The sequence below is a fragment of the Erpetoichthys calabaricus genome, chromosome 6, assembly GCF_900747795.2.
Source record: "Erpetoichthys calabaricus chromosome 6, fErpCal1.3, whole genome shotgun sequence".
Lineage (NCBI taxonomy): Eukaryota > Metazoa > Chordata > Cladistia > Polypteriformes > Polypteridae > Erpetoichthys > Erpetoichthys calabaricus.
Genome location: NC_041399.2, coordinates 185,198,954 through 185,217,533, shown reverse-complemented (window position 1 = coordinate 185,217,533; position 18,580 = coordinate 185,198,954). Strand labels below are relative to the sequence as shown.

The 18,580-nt window shown below is 38.3% G+C and overlaps 1 protein-coding gene across 1 annotated transcript in view; it reads left to right on the top strand.

Moving 5' to 3' along the window:
* Positions 1-18,580, top strand: part of LOC114653135 (sodium channel protein type 5 subunit alpha-like) — a 387,074-nt gene that overhangs the window by 282,857 nt on the left and 85,637 nt on the right. Inside the window, exons 11-12 of the mRNA XM_051928793.1 lie at positions 6,567-6,743; positions 13,355-13,681. Coding sequence (XP_051784753.1) covers positions 6,567-6,743; positions 13,355-13,681 — 504 coding nt within the window. The remainder of the gene's footprint in view (positions 1-6,566; positions 6,744-13,354; positions 13,682-18,580) is intronic.

The window sequence follows — 18,580 nt, the reverse complement described above, 5'->3', positions numbered from 1 at the left end:
ATCAGGTACACTCTATAAATAAAATGCATTATTATTTGTAAAGGTACTCAACAAATAAAGTGATTATTATTATTGTTATTATGATTATAATTATTATTATTACGGTGGTGCAGTGGTTAGTAATGGTGCCTAATATGTCATATGTGCCTGCACATTGCATCTGTTTGGAATTAGCAAGTTCTCCCTTGTTTCTGCATGTGTTTTTGTGAAGACACTACAGTTTTACTCCTACATCTTAAAAGTCATGCGTGTTAGACTAATTTCTGATATTACCTTACCCTGTGTGGATATGTTTTTGAGTGGGCCTTGCCCCGTGCTTAACATATTGGGAATAGGCTTTGATTCTTGCGACCCTGAATTGAATTAAGTAGCTTTGAGAGTGTTATGGTTAAGGACCGCTAGTATGAATAATTGAACAGTTTTTTTGTTCCAGTGTGCATTTTTCTTCTAATTTGGAGAAGAAGTAAATATTATGGGTTTATACTAGTGCTTCCGTATCTGTTTTGTAGCCTGAAGACCAAAACTGAACACATTACTCCAGATAAGGCCTAACCAGAACTTTATAAAGCTTGAACCTCCTTTGCCTTGTATTCTATACATCATGCTATATAACCTAACATTCTTAATAACTTCTGAACACTGTCTGGAAGTTAGTGACAAGTCCACTGCAACTTCTAAAGGTGTACTCTAAATTTTCAAATCTCCGAACATGTATTCAAATCTAACATTTTTACTTCCTATGTGTAATACTTTACATTTGCTGACATTTAATTTCATCTGCTACAAATCTGCCCAAGCCTGAATGCTGTCCAAGTTCCTCTGTAATGATTCAACAGATTCTCAATTCTCTGCTTCCTGTGTTTATTCAATTCTGCACCCTTCTACAAACATCACCCTGAACTCCCACTTTTTTAGTTTGATGCCCAATCTCTCATGTGGGACCTTATCAAATGCTTTCTGAATGTCAACATAAATAATATGTGAACCACTCTGATCATATACTTTTGTTGCTTCCTTATAGAATTGTAACATGTTAGTTAGTAAAATATCACCTCCCACGTCCGAACCCATGCTGACTGTTTAGTAAAATTCCTGCTTTTATCATATACTTCTCAATCTTATCCTTAATAATTCCTTCCATTACCTTACCATTGATGCACGTTAGGTTACTGACCTATAGCTACTTGGATCTGCCTGATCATTCTATTTATGTAACAGGATATTTGCCAATTCCCAGTCCATTGGAATTTCCCTAGTGTGCAGTGTCTTCCAAAAAATATACATCAAATGTTTATAAATGTACTTACATACTTACTTCCTTAAGCACTCTAGCATATTTAATCTGAGCAGCACTTCTCCCTCTACAATTTCCAAATCCCTCAGTACCTTTTTGGTGTCTCTGTTACTGCTGGCAGTTTATACATTTTCTCACATTTGAAGGCCTGAGAAAAATACAAGTTTAGAGCATCAGCTATTTCCTTATCTGTATATTTTATTTCCCCTTTACTACTCCTGATACACTTCACACCCTCCTTTACTGTTCTTTGTCTACTAAAATACTGAAAGAATCTCTTTGGGTCACCTTTCACCTTATCTGCTGTATTCCTGTTTAGTTGTTTTTTAGCTACCCTAATATCCTTAACATTACAGTTATTAGTCTTATATGCCTTATACAACTTGCAGCTTCTTTTTTTATCTGTTCACCTACCCCTTTTTTAATTTCCTACTAATTGCAAATTTCGGGGTGTATGTGTGCTGCATTATATATAAAACATATTTAAACCTGTTCTGCTGCTCCTTTACTGTTTCTACACTTAAAAGCTTATTCCAGTTTATCCATTTTAGACTTTGCGAGATCTATGCAAAATTTGCCCTGCCAAAGTTAAACTTAACAGTTTTGTTCTTTGAATATGTGCTCTTCTTAAACACTAAAAATTGTTTTTAATTACAATCACTTGACCCTAGTATTTCAATCACTTATACACACTGAATTCTATCCTGGTTATTTCAAAATACTAAATCTAGACTGGCTTCCGCCTGTATTTATGCTTTAGCATACTGTATTAAAAAACAGTCACTGATTATGTTTTTACTCCTGCTGTTGTACTAGCCCAGTTAATATTCAGGTAGTAAAAATCCCTCATGACTATGATATTCCCCTGCAAAGGTGCATTTTTAATATTATTAAAATATTATTAAAAATATGTATATTGAAATTACTGTCTGCATTGGGGTGTCCATAGCACTCTCCTGAAATGAGGCCTCTTTCCCTAATGCTTTTCAGAGGAACTATGTCCTCACTAAGATGTAGTTCATCTTCTAACTGAAGAATACTTGCATTTAAATTCAGTTTTACATAAACGTAAACCCCCACCCCTTTACTGTTCTATTTATCCTTCCTAAAATTGTGTAACCATATATGTTATACTCATCCACATCTTTTTTTTTTAGCCAGGTTTCTATTATTGCTATAATATCGTAACTCTGTTCAGTTACATACACAATAATTGTTTTTTTGACACTTCTAGCATTAAGGCAAGTTATTTTTAATATTTTATTTTACTTTTGCAACCCCCATTCCCAAGTTTAAATAATTCTTGAGTAGCCCATCTAGTACATATGCAACCCATCCTGATACCCCATAAACCTATACCCTTCTATCGTACACCAAGATTTGAACCATTTCTTAAGCCTTCAAATCTCCCCAGTCTTACCTGGACTGGTGAGTGGCACAGGCAGAACTTCAGAGAAGACTACCTTGTCAGTTCTGCTCCTCAGCATGGCACCTAACTCTTTGTTCGGTATTCAGGTTACAGAACTGACAGACTGCCTTTATATACATCATTTGTGTCAATATGAACAAAGACAACTGGATCTACCCCTGCTCTGGCCAAGAGCATATCCACCCTTACTGGATGGTCTTCCACCTATGCACCCGAAAGGCAGCACACTCTTTGAGATTCTCAGTCTCTGGAGCAAACTTGCACTTCAGTTCCCCTAATGATTGAGTACCCCACTATCACAACTTCTACCTTTCTGGGTACTGGTTTTGAGGAGGCCTGTTAGAGCTTGTCATGCCTGCCTACCATGTCAAGGATCTGAAAATGGTTTGACACTTCCAATTCCAGGGTTGATGCTTTGGGGCAGTGTGCACCCTTTGCCTTGCGTTTTGTGACTGTGACCCACCTATCTGTACTTGTCTGGTCTGGAGTCTTCTTCTCTGCCACCTTAGGGGTACACACTGTCCCCCTAATGTTCACCAGGATTATGTCTGCCAACTCCCTACTACAACCCAGACCAGCCAGCTCCTCCTCCAGTTTAGCAACCCCGAGCCTGTGGTGCTAAATTAGCTGACATCTCCTGCAGAAGTAGCCTTCAAGGAAGACTAGCAACACCAAGTCATACTCCAAAAAGTCCAACATCCAACAAGATTTGCATTGTAGTGGCTTCATTTGTAAAATTTGGCCTTGGATTACTAAATTTAAATTATTTAACTTAAATGATTAAAATCTATAAGTTAACCGATTAAAAAACTGTTGCAGTTATTTAACACCTTCTAGCCCCTTAGGCTTGTACACTATTCTTCTCCCCTTGACTGCCTGTTATACTGTATGTCTTTCTTTGAGATTATTAACTTTATTTTTTTGCCATTTCTGTATTCCTAACTTTGCTCCCCTCTTATTACTTGCCTACTTCGAAGTTCTCCACTTTCACTGCTTGTACTCCTTGATATTAATAAACTCTGGTGCTGCTGCCCTCTCAATTGCGCTAACCTTCTTGACTGCTAAGAACTGTTCTATTGAGTAAAACTTCTTACACACTACTTTCTTCTTACTTAGAAAACTCACTTACAGAAAATCTGCGACAAGTTATTTACTTATTCACTTCTCTGTTTCTACTGCCGCTTGTGCCTGATTGCTGCTTTCTCACTAGATGCCTGTCTACATACTGTGGAGCTCCCCCATTAACTGCTTTGAAGTCAGCCGCCTACCTGTACTTAAAATAAATGCATTCTTCCTAAGGAATGAACACATATGTCCATGGTTTCAACTAGCGCTAAGATGTTATTTTTTCAAGTGCTGTAAGTTCTCTATCCAGTTATTCTTTTTATGCCTTAACCTCTTGCCATTAAGGAGTCACTGTTACTTTATACAATACAATACAATACAATACAGTTTATTTTTGTATAGCCCAAAATCACACAGGAAGTGTCGCAATGGGCTTTAACAGGCCCTGCCTCTTGACAGCCCCCCAGCCTTGACTCTCTAAGAAGACAAGGAAAAACTCCCAAAAAAACCTTGTAGGGAAAAATAGAAGAAACCTTGGGAAAGGCAGCTCAAAGAGAGACCCCTTTCCAGGTAGGCTGGGCGTGCAGTGGGTGTCAAAAGAAGGGGGTCAATACAATACAATACAATGCAGTACACAGAACAGAACAATTTCTCAATATAGTAAGAAATAAAAAATATAAATTTTAGAAGTACAGAGCAGAATTTAACAGTAGATGATATATCCCATAATAAGATTTGGATTTGTATAGAGTCCTGGAGACTTCATCCTTCAAGCTGCCTCCCCCATTTGGCCATTCCACGGCTGAAACAGTGCTGGGCCAGCCAATCCGATGAAAGGACCCCTCTTTCCCACGATTCCTGTGATCCTCCATCTGGGATGACTTTTCCTTAGGTGAAACCTGGACTTTATTAGATAGAGATGTCCTGCATTTTCAGGTAAAATACTATTCAACACTATGACAACAATTATTTACTTAGGGAATTGTTGATTTCAGCTTCCATTTTGTGTGCTTTCTGCCCTGCCTTGCCTCACCGATGCTATCTTTGAATACAAGTAACAAGTGCAAGTACAAGTAACAACAATCTTTTTCAAATGCTTCCCCGAAATACTCCGCTATTTTGCTCATGTGTGGGCAAAAAAAACTTCTAAAGGGAAAAAAAGCTGTTGAAAATTACTGCACAGATCCTTAGCGGCAACTAGAATGCAAACAGCAGTAACACAACACACTCCATGCTTCTTCTTAAAATTCAGCTCATAAGGATGATGTTGGCACGTCAGTTCATCTCAGTCTCTGTCTAATGAACTTGTCTTGCTGCTTTAGTAAAGGGTCTACAATTGTTTTTCATACATATTCACTTCATGGTTCAATGACTGCTGACTTCTATTCCAGTATCAGGGGAAACACAGTGTAAGTGCAACTTTAAATGAGAAGTCCAGTTTACTGTTCGTAAAATTGAGAAAGTTTTAAAATTAAACATATCCTCAAACATTCAAGAAAGAAAAGCTGATTTTGGGTAGAATTTCATACCATAAAGTACCACAAGCAAGCTACAATAGTACCATTTAGTTCTGTTTTTGTACATCAAATAAATAATAATAATAATAATACATTTTATTTATATAGCGCCTTTCCCATGCTCAAGGCACTTACAGAATATAATAAAGAACGGCAGAATATACAGTATATAGCATTGTACAAACCAGATAAATAAATAAAGAAGATTAAGACAGTAAATTCTGAAAAAAAAAACAGACAACATAATTGATGGTCTCGCACACACATACAGGTTACATTAGCATCTTGACAGAGAAGTAAACTGAGAGAAAGGTAATAAAGTCAAGTAGAGCTAAAAGCCTTCCTGAACAGATGAGTTTTGAGTTGTTTTTAAAAGAATTCATGGAGTCAGCTGACCTGATTAATTTTGGTAGGTCATTCCAGAGTCTGGGTGCTATACAGCTGAAGGCCCTGTCACCCATGGAGTGTAGATTAGTGAGGGGCACAACAAGATTGCCAGAATCAGAGGACCTTAGTGGGCGGGCAGGCACATAGTGATGGAGAAGGTCACTGATGTAGTTTGGTGTAAGATTATTTAAGGCTTTGTAGGTTATTAGTAGGATTTTATATTCGATTCTGTAGGACACAGGGAGCCAGTGAAGACGGAGCAGGATGGGTGTGATGTGCTCGCTGCTGCTGGTTCGAGTAAGGACTCTTGCAGCTGAGTTTTGAATAAGCTGGAGCTGTGATATAAGATTAGAAGGGGCACCTGCCATTAGGGAATCACAATAATCGATGCGGGATGTGATAAAAGCATGGACAAGTTTCTCAGCATTAGAGAAGGAGAGGAAGGAGCGAACACGGGATATGTTACGGAGGTGAAAGTAACAAAGTTTCTTAATGTGATTTATGTGGGCGGAATAAGTGAGGGAGGAATCAAAAATGACACCAAGATTTTTTACAGTAGAGGCAGGTCTGATGAGATCACTGCCAAGATGGACTGGGAAAATGGCACATCTTCACAGAGAGTGAAGAACTGGGATTCAGGTCTCTATGACACTTCATATAAAACAGAAGTTTTTTTATATATTGAACCAAATGTATTCTTGATGACTAAAAATGTACATGCTGTTTTATTACTGCAGATAAAACATGAATTATCAACATATTAGCAGTATGTTGTTTTCTTTCATGTAGTTGTTGTACCAAAGTAATATACCTTTCTTCATAATTTATCTAAAGAGAAAGAAAAAACTCCTTATCTTCTTTTTACCCTCTATAGGCAGTTGTTAGTAAAATAGAGACAGACTCCGTTCTATCTCCAGAAATGTCACCTTTGGCCTTAAAAGATGCCAAAGAGAGGAAAAACAGAAAAAAAAGACAGAAGACTCTCTCTGAAGAGACAGAAGATGGTGATGAGGAGAAAATGCCTAAAATGGATTCCACTGATTTGCCAAAGGTATGTAATTTATCAAAAAGAAACCTGCACCACTAAGGATTTCATTATATTGTACAAGTTTAAAATAAGAAATGTCCACAATAATTTTTTACCCATTTTTGCATTTTTGTCTATAATACAATGAAGATCATTTTATGTAAATCAATGAAAATTGTATTTTGTATATTTATGCCAAAGTGTAGTATTTTAATAATTTTGTATATTCTCAAATTCTCACTCATTTCTATTCTTTTTCATATGTGCAGTATATAGTAACAGGATTTCTGAATGTATAGTGTCATCCACTAGGGGGCACCAGAGAGCCTCAAACCCCAGACACAACTTCACAGACACCAGTCCCTTTCAAATAAACACATTTATTTATACAAATACCTTCCATCCAGGTTCAATTCTCTTCCATTTTTCCTCTTGTTCTCTCTCTTCTACTCTTCAACACCACCCAGGCGAGCTTTGTCCACTCCCACCTGACACCTGGATGAGGTTGGCAAGTCCTTTTATATTGGTTAACCCGGAAGTGCTTCTGCTCTTCCGCCCATGTAGTTTACAAGCAATTCCGGGTTAGGTGGAAACCCCATGCCATATGGCTCCTCCGTTTTCACTGCACCTCCTGGCAGCACCCACGTCATCCAACAGGGCTGAGACAAAGGACTCTAAGTCCCATTGTGCCCTGTGGTAATCTAACGTTCTGGAGGATGCAATGTACCAAATCTATTGTCTTCCCTAGTCCTTCCATTATATGGGCCTCCTGGCTGGGTATTGTTCCTGGCTCTAATCCATCCGGGACGCCCGTGTATTCCTTCTGGCAATGACATCCTCTGCCTCTGTTCTGAGCAAGAAAGTTTTCCATGCCCCATTTTTTGGAGTGGCATAGGTCTGGCCACCAATCCATTCCCGGCCAGGATGCTCGCCCCTGCATATCGTCCATCACACTAGACATTTCTAAGAAGGGTGTTTTCACTACTGGTTATCATTATCATCACTGTGAGTAAATGGAGGTGAAATTGGTTGGTCTGAGGACTGACCACAAAATCACATTTTGAGATTTAAAAAAACAAAACAAATCAAGCTTTAAATGCTGAGCAGCAAAGATAGTACCAGTCACAATGCAGATGGTCACAGAAACCTGTCTTGAAAAATTTAAGATGTTAGTCACAAATAATATGCACAAAATCATGTTTGAGTATTGTTTCACAGACTGCTACAGGATCTAAATGTGCGCAGAAGAAAAGGTACATGTTGCTAGTCACTTTCTGTGCTGTGAGATCAATGTGTTTGAAGAAGCAGATAAAGATTAAAGTTTGCGTTTTGTAGTAGAATAGTAGAATTCAATATATAAACAGAGTCAATAAGCTGAAAATGTTATATATTGAGTATTCTGTCTCCACCATTTAAATTTGGTGCATAGATGGATCTTTCAGGTCAGGTCAGGTTCGGGAGCATTCACTCGTACAGCACGTTGATGCACCCAACACACAACGAAACACCTTGGGATCCTGGTTGGCAACCCCCACAGCAGACACGTGGTCCAGTCCCACCCTCCAGAAATAACCATCTATCTGCCACAGCCAGGTGTTACGTGGGCCTGCCCCTCATCTGGTCCAGCCATTCAAGCCTTCAGCAATGAGGATCCTGAAAGGCGGATCACCCTCGGGGAGTTGCACCACATAGCCATAGAACCATAACTGATGCAGGTAATTTGCCTCATTTGGAACTCCATGAGCAACTGCTCATTCGACACAAAGCCAAACCAAGGATTCTCAGAAGAGACATAGTACAGAAGGAATCCTGTCTTCATCTGAGGTCGCTGGATACTGTCCAAGTCTTGCAACCATATTGCAAAACAGGGAGCATCAGGACCCTGAAGATATGGATCATACGTTTGCAGAAATATCATGATCGCCACATACCCCTTCCAGCAACCTTATGACCTGCCATGCTCTCCCAATCTGTCTAGTGACTTCATAGGAAGAGTCACCAGAGACATGAATGTCACTGCCGAGGAAATTAAACCTCTCAATGAAGTCAACACCGTCTCTGCAGACACACTGCTGATGGCTGTACCCAAGAGGTGATTAAAGGCCTGGATCTTGGTTTTTATCCAGGACACTCACAAGCCCAAACTGTCAGAGTCCTCGTTAAATCTCTCAAGAGCCCTGATTTGCTACCATTAACTCTGTGAAGACCACAGCTTTGTCAGCAAAGTCAAGATCAGTGAATTTGTCTTCACCAATAGATGCCCCACAGACTCTGGACGTCATGACCCTTCCCAACAGAGTAGGAGCAAGAACACATCCCTGACAAACTGCAAAATCAACTGGGAAAAACGCAGAGGTTATGCCTCCACTCTGCACAGCACTCACAGTACCAGTGTATAGGCCGGCAATGATATACAGCAACTTCAGGGGGATACTGCGAAGTCTCAGGATGTCTCACAGGGCAGTTTGATCAACTTATTCAAACACTTTATGAAAATGGACAAAGGCTGCAAAGAAACTCTATATTTGCGTTTGTGCTCAATAAGAACCCTCAGCACCAGGATGTGGTCGATTTTAGACTTCTATTGAGGATGATCTAGCAAATACCTTACCAGGCACTGAGAACAGTGTTAAACCCCTGTAGTTGCTACAATCCAGGCAATCACCCTTCCCTTTCCAGATAGGGACGACAAGCCCTGTTTTCCAGCAAAGAGTGTCAGGAGGTCAGCCTTACCACCAGCCTGGAGACGTTCACCTAGGATACCACAGATCCCTGCAGCCTTCACTACCCTCAGCTGGTTCACCACCTGTGCAATCTTGGTGAGATTGGGTTCACATCTAATTGGAGGATCAGTCTCAAGAACCATGAACCCAGAGATGTCCAACATCTTAGCCGAATAATTAGCCCAGTGGGTCACAACTGCAGCATCATCCGTAAAGACCATTCCATCACCCAGCCTGTCTGCGACTCTCCAAGGAACAGATTCAGATGTGCGTAATGCTTTGATTCATTTGTAAGCAGGACGTGGATCATTAGACCATAGGTGTGTGTGTTACTTGCTCACAGATTCCTCTAACAGATGCTTCCTTATCTGCCTTCAGAGTCGTCTCAGCCATCCTTCTCAGTTCCTGGTAGTCCCAGTTGCCATAAAGTGGTAGGCTGAAACACACCTTGATTATACCCAGGGTGTACTGCAAAATGAAATACCTCCTTCTGGGAACACTGGCAGCACCAACACAATCCTCAGCAACCTTCACGGTCTTGTCACGGAAGGTCTCCCACATAACATTAGAATTGGCAGTCACACCTACATCTGCAAGTTCCTCATGAAAAGTGTGTGCAGGTTCATTAGAAACAGCCTGATCTTGGATGCTGGCCATGTCCAGCCTCATTCTCCTAGTAGGTGGTAGCTACTGGACCTAAGCTGGATTTTCAGAGTAGAAACAACAAGTCTGTGATCAGAATTCACAAAATGAGCACTTCTGTAGACTGCAGTTTTGTAGGAGCTTCCAACATCTGCCCACAAAGATGTGATCCCTCAATGCATCACCAGTATTGGAGTACCAAGTCTAATGATGCAGCTCAGGCAAAGACAAGGAACCATTTTCACCATGGTCAGCTTTTAGCAATTCACTCAAGAGCTACAGTCCTTCAGCCGTTTTGATTGTTTAATTTCATTTTGCCATGTCTGTCTCTTCTGTGCTACAGTTTGAGGATCATTATTATTGGCATCATCATCGTTGTTGTTGATGTTATTGTTGGACTGTATAGATCGTCAGATGTTAAGACCAAACATTGCTAGTATTCAAAAATAATTTATAACAATATAATCTGACATTCACTTTGAGTTCGTTTGTTCGTAGGTCTGCATTGTTTTAAAATACAAAAAGTGTTGCGTCGCCCAGGTCCGTTTCTGGGGAACAGACTGTGCTGTGCATACTGCATAGTGCAGACTGTGCTGACACTGCTGAGGTGCACGACATAAACATTTCTTTGTGTTCTGGTCTGGTCCAGACACAATTTTCTAAACAAACTAAAGATGGTAATCTCTACATGGAGCTGCAGTAATAAGACCTGGCCACTACAGGGCACCCTAGGCACTTGCCTAGACCACCTGTGCCCAGAAATGGCCCTAGTCATATATTCATGTGCTCTTGAACTGTTTGCATTACCATATATTTCTTGAAGCAGATTGAAAGTTCCTGTTACATTTTGACAGAGTTTTATGGAAAACGAAATTTTTATCACCAGCTTATGATGGGTCTTCCCTCTGATTCAAACACTAATAGTGATACTTACTGCTTTTTTTTTAACTTCTGTGTCCAATGTGCTAAATTATTTCATGTAACGTATTGGTGACAGCTATACTAAACTACTATTTTGAAAACATTTTACATACTTTCATACTAAAATTGCATTGTTATTGGTGCATTTTTGAGGTATGTAGTATCTATTTAAACTGCATAATATTTAAAAGTAAAATTTTCAAAAAATTATCCTGTTTTCTTTAACGCTTTAAGATGCCCTTAAGTACAGTGCTTATAAAGTAGCATCAACATGTTCAGAGGTACGTCTACTAAATGCTGATTTAGGTGAATATTTAAGCAGTTTGCTACTTTGTGTTTTATACTTGTAATTAATTTAGACCACTTTGAAGAAATCTGTTTTCTGCTTACCAATGTCAGAAAATCCAAGTTAGATCACTGTGGTATAATATTGTATAACAATAAAACACAAACACTTTGAAAGAGGTGAATACTTGTTATAGGCACTATATAATATGGCACCTGCTTTCATAAAAAATTATCATCAAAAAAAATATTAATAAACCATGTACAGTATTTTGTTGTTTAGTTGCACATACTGTCTGAAAGGAATCCTCATGTTTCATAAGCCAAAAGGAATACTCACCCCAAATGATCTTTATTATGTTACCCCAATGTACTTTAGCCTAGAAACTATTTTAATCTCATATTTTTAAAAAACGTAAGTTACTGGTGTTGCATAATCCACGTGTACATTATCCACTCATTAGCAGTATGTTATTCAGTCATTAGTTGCTTTTTGAATTGAAGACGGTACTCTTGACCAATGAATGAGAACTGAAACTGAAAAATAGTCAATTCCACAAGGCTTTATGTTTCCTGCTTATGTGTGTGCTGATAATTCTGGAATTAACTTTATAACAATGTTTTAGCAATAAAGCCTGTATTTTGAACATAATGACCGGATAATGTACATATGGATTAGTAATAGTAAGATAAGTAATATGAGGTTTTTTCCTTTTTCTATGGATGATTTTCAAACCGTTTGTTGTTGTAAAGCATTTTTCACTATTGCCTTCTATTACGTCATAAACCTATTTCTCCCCATTCTGTATGAAAACATGAAATTCAATTTTTTTTCTCTGCCACCATTACAAAGTACATGGGGTAAGTAACATATAAAAAAATAACATCTATATCATTTTTGGGTGGAGTACTTCTTTAATGTCTTAATTCGGGAATGTTTTTAGAACAACATTTATTTATATAGCACATTTTCATACAAAAAAGTAGCTCAAAGTGCTTTACATAATGAAGAAAAGAAAAATAAAAGACAAAGTAAGAAATTAAAATAAGACAACATTAGTTGACATAGAATAAGAGTAAGGTCCGATGGCCAGGGAGGACAGAAAAAACAAAAAAAAACTCCAGACGGCTGGAGAAATTTTGTTTTGTCCATCCATCACTCCATTATCCAACCCGCTGTATCCTATCTACAGGGTCACGGGGGTCTGCTGGAGCCAATCCCAGCCAACACAGGGCACAAGGCAGGAAACAAACCCCGGGCAGGGCACCAGCCCACCGCAGATTTTGTTTTGTTGAATTCAGATATGTATACACTTTTTATACAAAATTGCCTTTGGTTTGTATATTTGTTATTGATACTTTTTTGTTCAATTAAGTTTGTAAAGAATTTTGACAGACATTTTCAAGTAAATGGTCTATATTATAATCACAATTAGCTTGTGTAATAGGTGGTTACATAATAGTTCATGCAGATGAAACAATGTTCCAGTGCAGGGATACTCAGCAATACAGAAACATCTCAGGTTAGAACCGCTGCTTCAGTGGATCAAGTGAAGCTACTTGAGGTGGATTGGGCATATAGTTAAAAATGCACCTGGAAGTTTCCTAGGGAAGGTGTCCGATGCATGACTCATTGAGAAAAGATTCAGGAACAGAAGCAGGGTTCATTGGAAGGATTAGGCTATATACAACTTGCTTGGTAGCATATAAAAATTTACCAGGTGGGCTTGGAAGAAGTTGGTTAGGATAGATAGGATGGTCTGGTTTCCATGTTACCACCATGGCCCTTATCGGGCTAAGCTCACTGATAGTCAGGTGAAGCATATTGTAAATGCTGATCATGCTGTTACTCAGATTTAATATCTAGATAAGAGTCTCGTTTATGCACCTTGTAGTGTTTTTTCTGTGAATGGTTGATCCAATTGCCCTAACGTTAGCAGATTGTTGCTTTACCCTACACAAACAAATAGTAAATGGAGCAAATATGAAAAGTCAAACAATACAGTGAACAATTATCATACAGTGTGTGCTTCATTCTAATGTTTTTTTTTTTTAATTTTTCAGGTTTTTCCTCGCTTAAGTCAGACAATCTTGTCCAGCCATCGGGGAAGTCCTGGAAGCAGAGACCAGGATGCTGAGTTTGCAGATGATGAATACAGTGCAGCAGGGGACAATGAGAGTCGCAGAGGTTCTCTGTTTATACCATGGCACAAGCGACGAAGTAGTTCCCTTAGTATAGCAAGCCACAGCTCCCAGACTAATACCCTAAGCCTGAACATTAATGGAAAATTGAATGCTGCACTGAACCGTAATGGAGTGGTCTCCTTAGGACCCCCTTCTTCTTTAAACTTGCCTGCAGTAGTGGTGGAAAAACCTGTAACTGAAGATAATGTGAGTAGAGATACTTATAGTTTTACATGTCTCAATCTGAAATATTTCTGTAATCATTGTGTTACTGTTTAGCTTGGCCACTTTCACATACAATGGTTGATGTACTTCTGTGATGAAAATAGTTTCAGGGTTTGAGATAAGTAGTAACAATAAACCCTGACCCAGGAATGAGTACCATTCTGACCATTTTACACAAAACTAACACCAAAATGGTTTATAAGGTGTTTTTTAAAGATTGATATTTTGTTCTGTATGATTTAAATAAGGTTATATGGCTAATTTATTGATTTTTTGTTGATATTACGGTATAGTATACGGCACATTCATATTTAGTAAATTTCCATTTTCATGTTTGCTATGGGGGTCAGTAATGCTGCTTCACAGCCCCAGAAAAATGTCTCAAATCTGAGCCAGTTCTGTGGCAATGTTTATTTTGAAATTTCTCCAACTGTTTGCATTGATATTTTTTGAATACTCGCTTTTGAAAGAAGTGCAGGTTAGCTTAACTGATTACTTTAAATTGGCAAACTAAAAATGAGTATGGAAATGTGCGTGAATATACGTTGTAATGGAATGATACTTCATCCAGTGGTGTGTCTTTCTGCCAGGATAGACTCTGAATTGGATTAAGCAGGTTTGAAAATAAATTGGTGGGTGGATGGATGAAGGTTTGTGGTATTTTAATGTCAGAACTTAGGGTTGTGTTCTGGATTGGACACTGTAATAAATAGACAGGTGGTACTTTATTTGTCCTCAGTCCCAAATGAAACCAAAACTCTTAGTCTATCCTTGTATAGATGTACAGTATAAGACCTGGATAACTAAGCTAAATGAGATGCTGTATGGTGTTTGAATAAAATTATTTACAGGACTGCTAAGGATTGAGTGTTCACTTTTGGTGATTCACGTTGATTTCTGATTATGCTTTTTTGTCTTTTTCTTAAACATAGCTTTGTGATATATGTGATACAGCTGATTTACAGTATTATTTTTTCTTTTTTTCTGAAACGCCCTAGTGCTGTGGTTTATACATTTCCTACTTTCAGTAGTCAGCAGTTAGATACTTGCACCAATGGAGCAGCTAATTTACTTACACTGCCGTTCTCTTCCCATTGCTGATTATTGTCTATAACTTCCCTGTAGGCATTTGTCTGGGTAGCTCATGCTTTACTAATTGTTAGTTCCTTATGATGTTAACTGTGACAGGGTCAACACAACTGGGCCTTTGTTGACCCTTTCTGGCTGTAATCATCTATGTCAAGGCACTCTCTGATGATCTCAGCAAACTGACAGCCAAATTACGTTTACAAAAGATTTATAGATTTTACAGGCACATATTTTTAGGCAGTCTTAATGCTGGCAGCCAATGCACTGATAGGCAGTTTACAACCCTGACCGTGGGTCAAGGATCTCCGCAGTAAGAAAAATAGTTAAAGATAAATCTCATTAGTCATGAAAAGTAGAAAGAATATTTTAAAGAAGACTCTGTTAATTTAAAATGCTGTAATTACTGTACTGTGACTGTGCAGATCAGATACAGTCCTAAACACAGAACAGTAATGAAATTGACTACAGGGAGCACTACCTGAGGGTTTGTTGATCTTATACTTGTTTATCATTAACTAATCTAACTTCACTATATCTTTTGTATAAAAGCACATCTACTCAGATATTAAACTCTAACCGAATTCCTGCCTGAAGGTAAAAAGCTAAATTAGTTTGCACCAGATTCTTTTATGCCTAATCATGACACATTTTGAACACATTGTGTTTTTAGTAAATACCCTTTAAGTGTATGTAGATGAAACAAATAAAGATTTCATAGATTTAAGCAAATGTTAAGCTTGTTTGATGTGTTAAATATTTCCAACATTTGAGCAGTCACATCTCATATTTCTATTATTTGTCAGTATCAGACTCATTATTATTAAGGCTCAGCAAATCATTTACATCCTCACACACATAAAAAGATGAGTATGAATCAGGACTTGCCTACAAATTCTTATCATTCTGTAACTGCAAGAATATTTTATCTACCCTAGCTCACATTATGCTGTTCCCTAGAGAAATTGTGTGCAGACCTAGCAAACTTTTTTGATATGATAAAGGCTTACACATTTCTAGTACAAGGTTTAGAATTTAAATTGTGCTATCCATAAGAGGCATGGTAGCCAATAAAATATATATAATCAACGATTTTATTTTAATGCAGTATCTTGTATTCACATGTGGGACCCAATGAGTTGGTTATTTGTTGCAGGTCAAATATCTTTGCTGACATTTTGTATTAGGTCATTGTATTTGAAAAGTCCTCCTTGCATTCGCATGACAGAGTACACACCAGCATAAAACACTACATACATGATCACTCAGTACATTTTGTATTTATACACATTTTCTATTTATATCAATCATCTTTCACTTTCAATAGTAATAATAATAATACATTGTAATTATATAGGGTGTAATATGGCGATATATTGCGCCTGACCCGGCACAGACTGACACGAAGGCACGTGTAGAAACACAAAGAGAACTTTCATGTTCTTCACCTGTGGGGCACGTCTTCACAACACCACAGTCCAAAGTAGCACAAGCAAAAACACAACACTCCCTTCTGGCACCACCACTCCTCCTGTCAAGCTTTGTCGTCCTCCTCCTCTTCCTCCTGACTCTGGCCACTGAGTGGTGATTGCTGGCCCCTTTTATAGCCCACCTGGAAGTGCTCTAGGTGCTTGATCACCTGTTTCCGGTTGCACTTCCGGGTGGGACTGAAGACTCGTCCAGGCCGGCTCAGGGACCCATGCAGCACCCACTGGCAGCCACCCCAGATCCCAACAGGGCTATGGAGAACTCCATCTCCCATGGAGCCCTGTGGGAAGCTGAGGCACCACCGTCAGCCAGGGACGTTACCACCAAGCGTCCCGGAGGAGGTATTGAGCAGCCCGTGGTTGCTCCCTTGGAACATATGTCGAAGGGGTGTCCCAGCCGGTCATGGGACCTGGCTGTCCGCGACAAGGGACTTTCCAACACTTCTGACAGCATTGAAATATGTATAACAAAAGTTTTTTTTCCCTGCACTAAAAAGGATTATATGCATAGATTTGTGATTTTACCATTAATATTATTAAGGATTTACATTAGGGTAGCACTTAAATGGGTATAAAAATTAAATGTTGGAATTTCTCAACTCTCAGTCCTGAATGTGTTGAATATACGTACACATGACATGACAGGCAAGAAATTTCATTTCGTTTACAGCATTTTTAGTGGTGTCACAAGGTATGCGAAATGTCAGAGAGAAATGAAAATTCTGTACATGTGATGCTTACCGTACTATTCAGTATATTCATCATAGGTTTGTTGGTCACTAGTATGCAAAATTAAAATGCAGTGTCTCTGTAGTCGCTGAATAGCATTCTATGGTGCATTTCCAGATAACAGTAAATCAAAATTATATTGCACAACATTATAGTCATTAACTAGAAAATGCTGTCACTGTGCGGCAGTGACAAAAGATTTTCTGCTATCAGGAAGCATCTTCCTGTGCCTTTCAACTGTCTGTAGAATGCATTGTTTCTGCTCCTCGGCAGTTGTTATCGCAGAATTGTAATCCTGAATAAGTAGAATGCCTCTTTTGGAAAAGTAATTTACAACTCGCAGTTCTCAGACACAACGCACAGCTGCTTGATAGTCTGGGTGATCATTCCATTCATCTGAACTAACTGAAAGATAGTCAGTTGGTAGCATCAAACTTTTGATCAGTGTAACAAAATTGTGTCTCCATTTGTATAGCTGCTTATGATCACTTATATGAGCAGTTGCCTCACCAACTAGCCACACTGTACTGTGGCTACATGTCAAAGGTGCAAACAAACTGGCCATCATGTAACTACTGAAAAGCAAAGAAAACAAATGGTGTAAACAAAATTTCAAACACAAGCAAATTGCCAAGTCAAGAAAACGTTGACCCCAATTATAATTGTGCAGTAAGTTTGAGTAATAAGTATAGAGAAGGTAAAATAAGAATAAATTACCTTAAAATAATGGGAACACTAGTAGTTAAAAAAACAACTTGAAAAAAGTTCATAAATTAAAAACTCATCTAATCACATTCAACAAGCAAATTACTGTAAAGATGCTAAATTACTGTAATTGTTACAAAGAGCAAACAACAAAATGGCAGGCAATAGTGATAAAGAAGTAAATTTGAAAGGATATTTAAAAAAATAAGAAGTATCATAATTTACCTGCAGTAGTAGAACCAACATCTGAAGTTGAAACAACACTGAAAGCTCGTGAACTGTTACTAGTTCAAGCTGAATGTGACACCTCCAGATTTTTTTTTAAATCCATAAAATGTTATGGAAACAGACAGCAAGCACTTTACAACTGAAAAAATAGAAGAGACCTTAAACATTTTTAGTCATTTTTAAGTGGCACCCTAATTTACTGGTGTCCTAAATTTAATTTTTTTTACATTTTTACTTTATTGAACAGTATTGCCAATTGGCAACCTCAGTAATAAATTCTGCGGTGACATTTATCACATATAATTTGGTTAAGATTCTTATTATACAGTAGTATTGTTTGTCACTTTATTTTACCTTTAGAATTTATAAAACATATTTATGGTGTAGTTAATGTATGTGTGCTTGACTTGTGGTGCTTAATATGGCCGCCCCACATTTCTAACAGTATAAATAATAATACATTTTATTTATAGAATCCTGGGTCCAAACCCTAGCCCCATGCTGGTATACTCATGCCTAGCAGCAAGTCTGTTCTTCCCCAAGTCTGTTCTTTATGTTTCAAAGTATCCTGCATTTGTTTTTTGTGCCTTCTATTCATGGAATTATGAAAATGCCACTTTTATTTGTGTTAACTGTTTCGTGGATT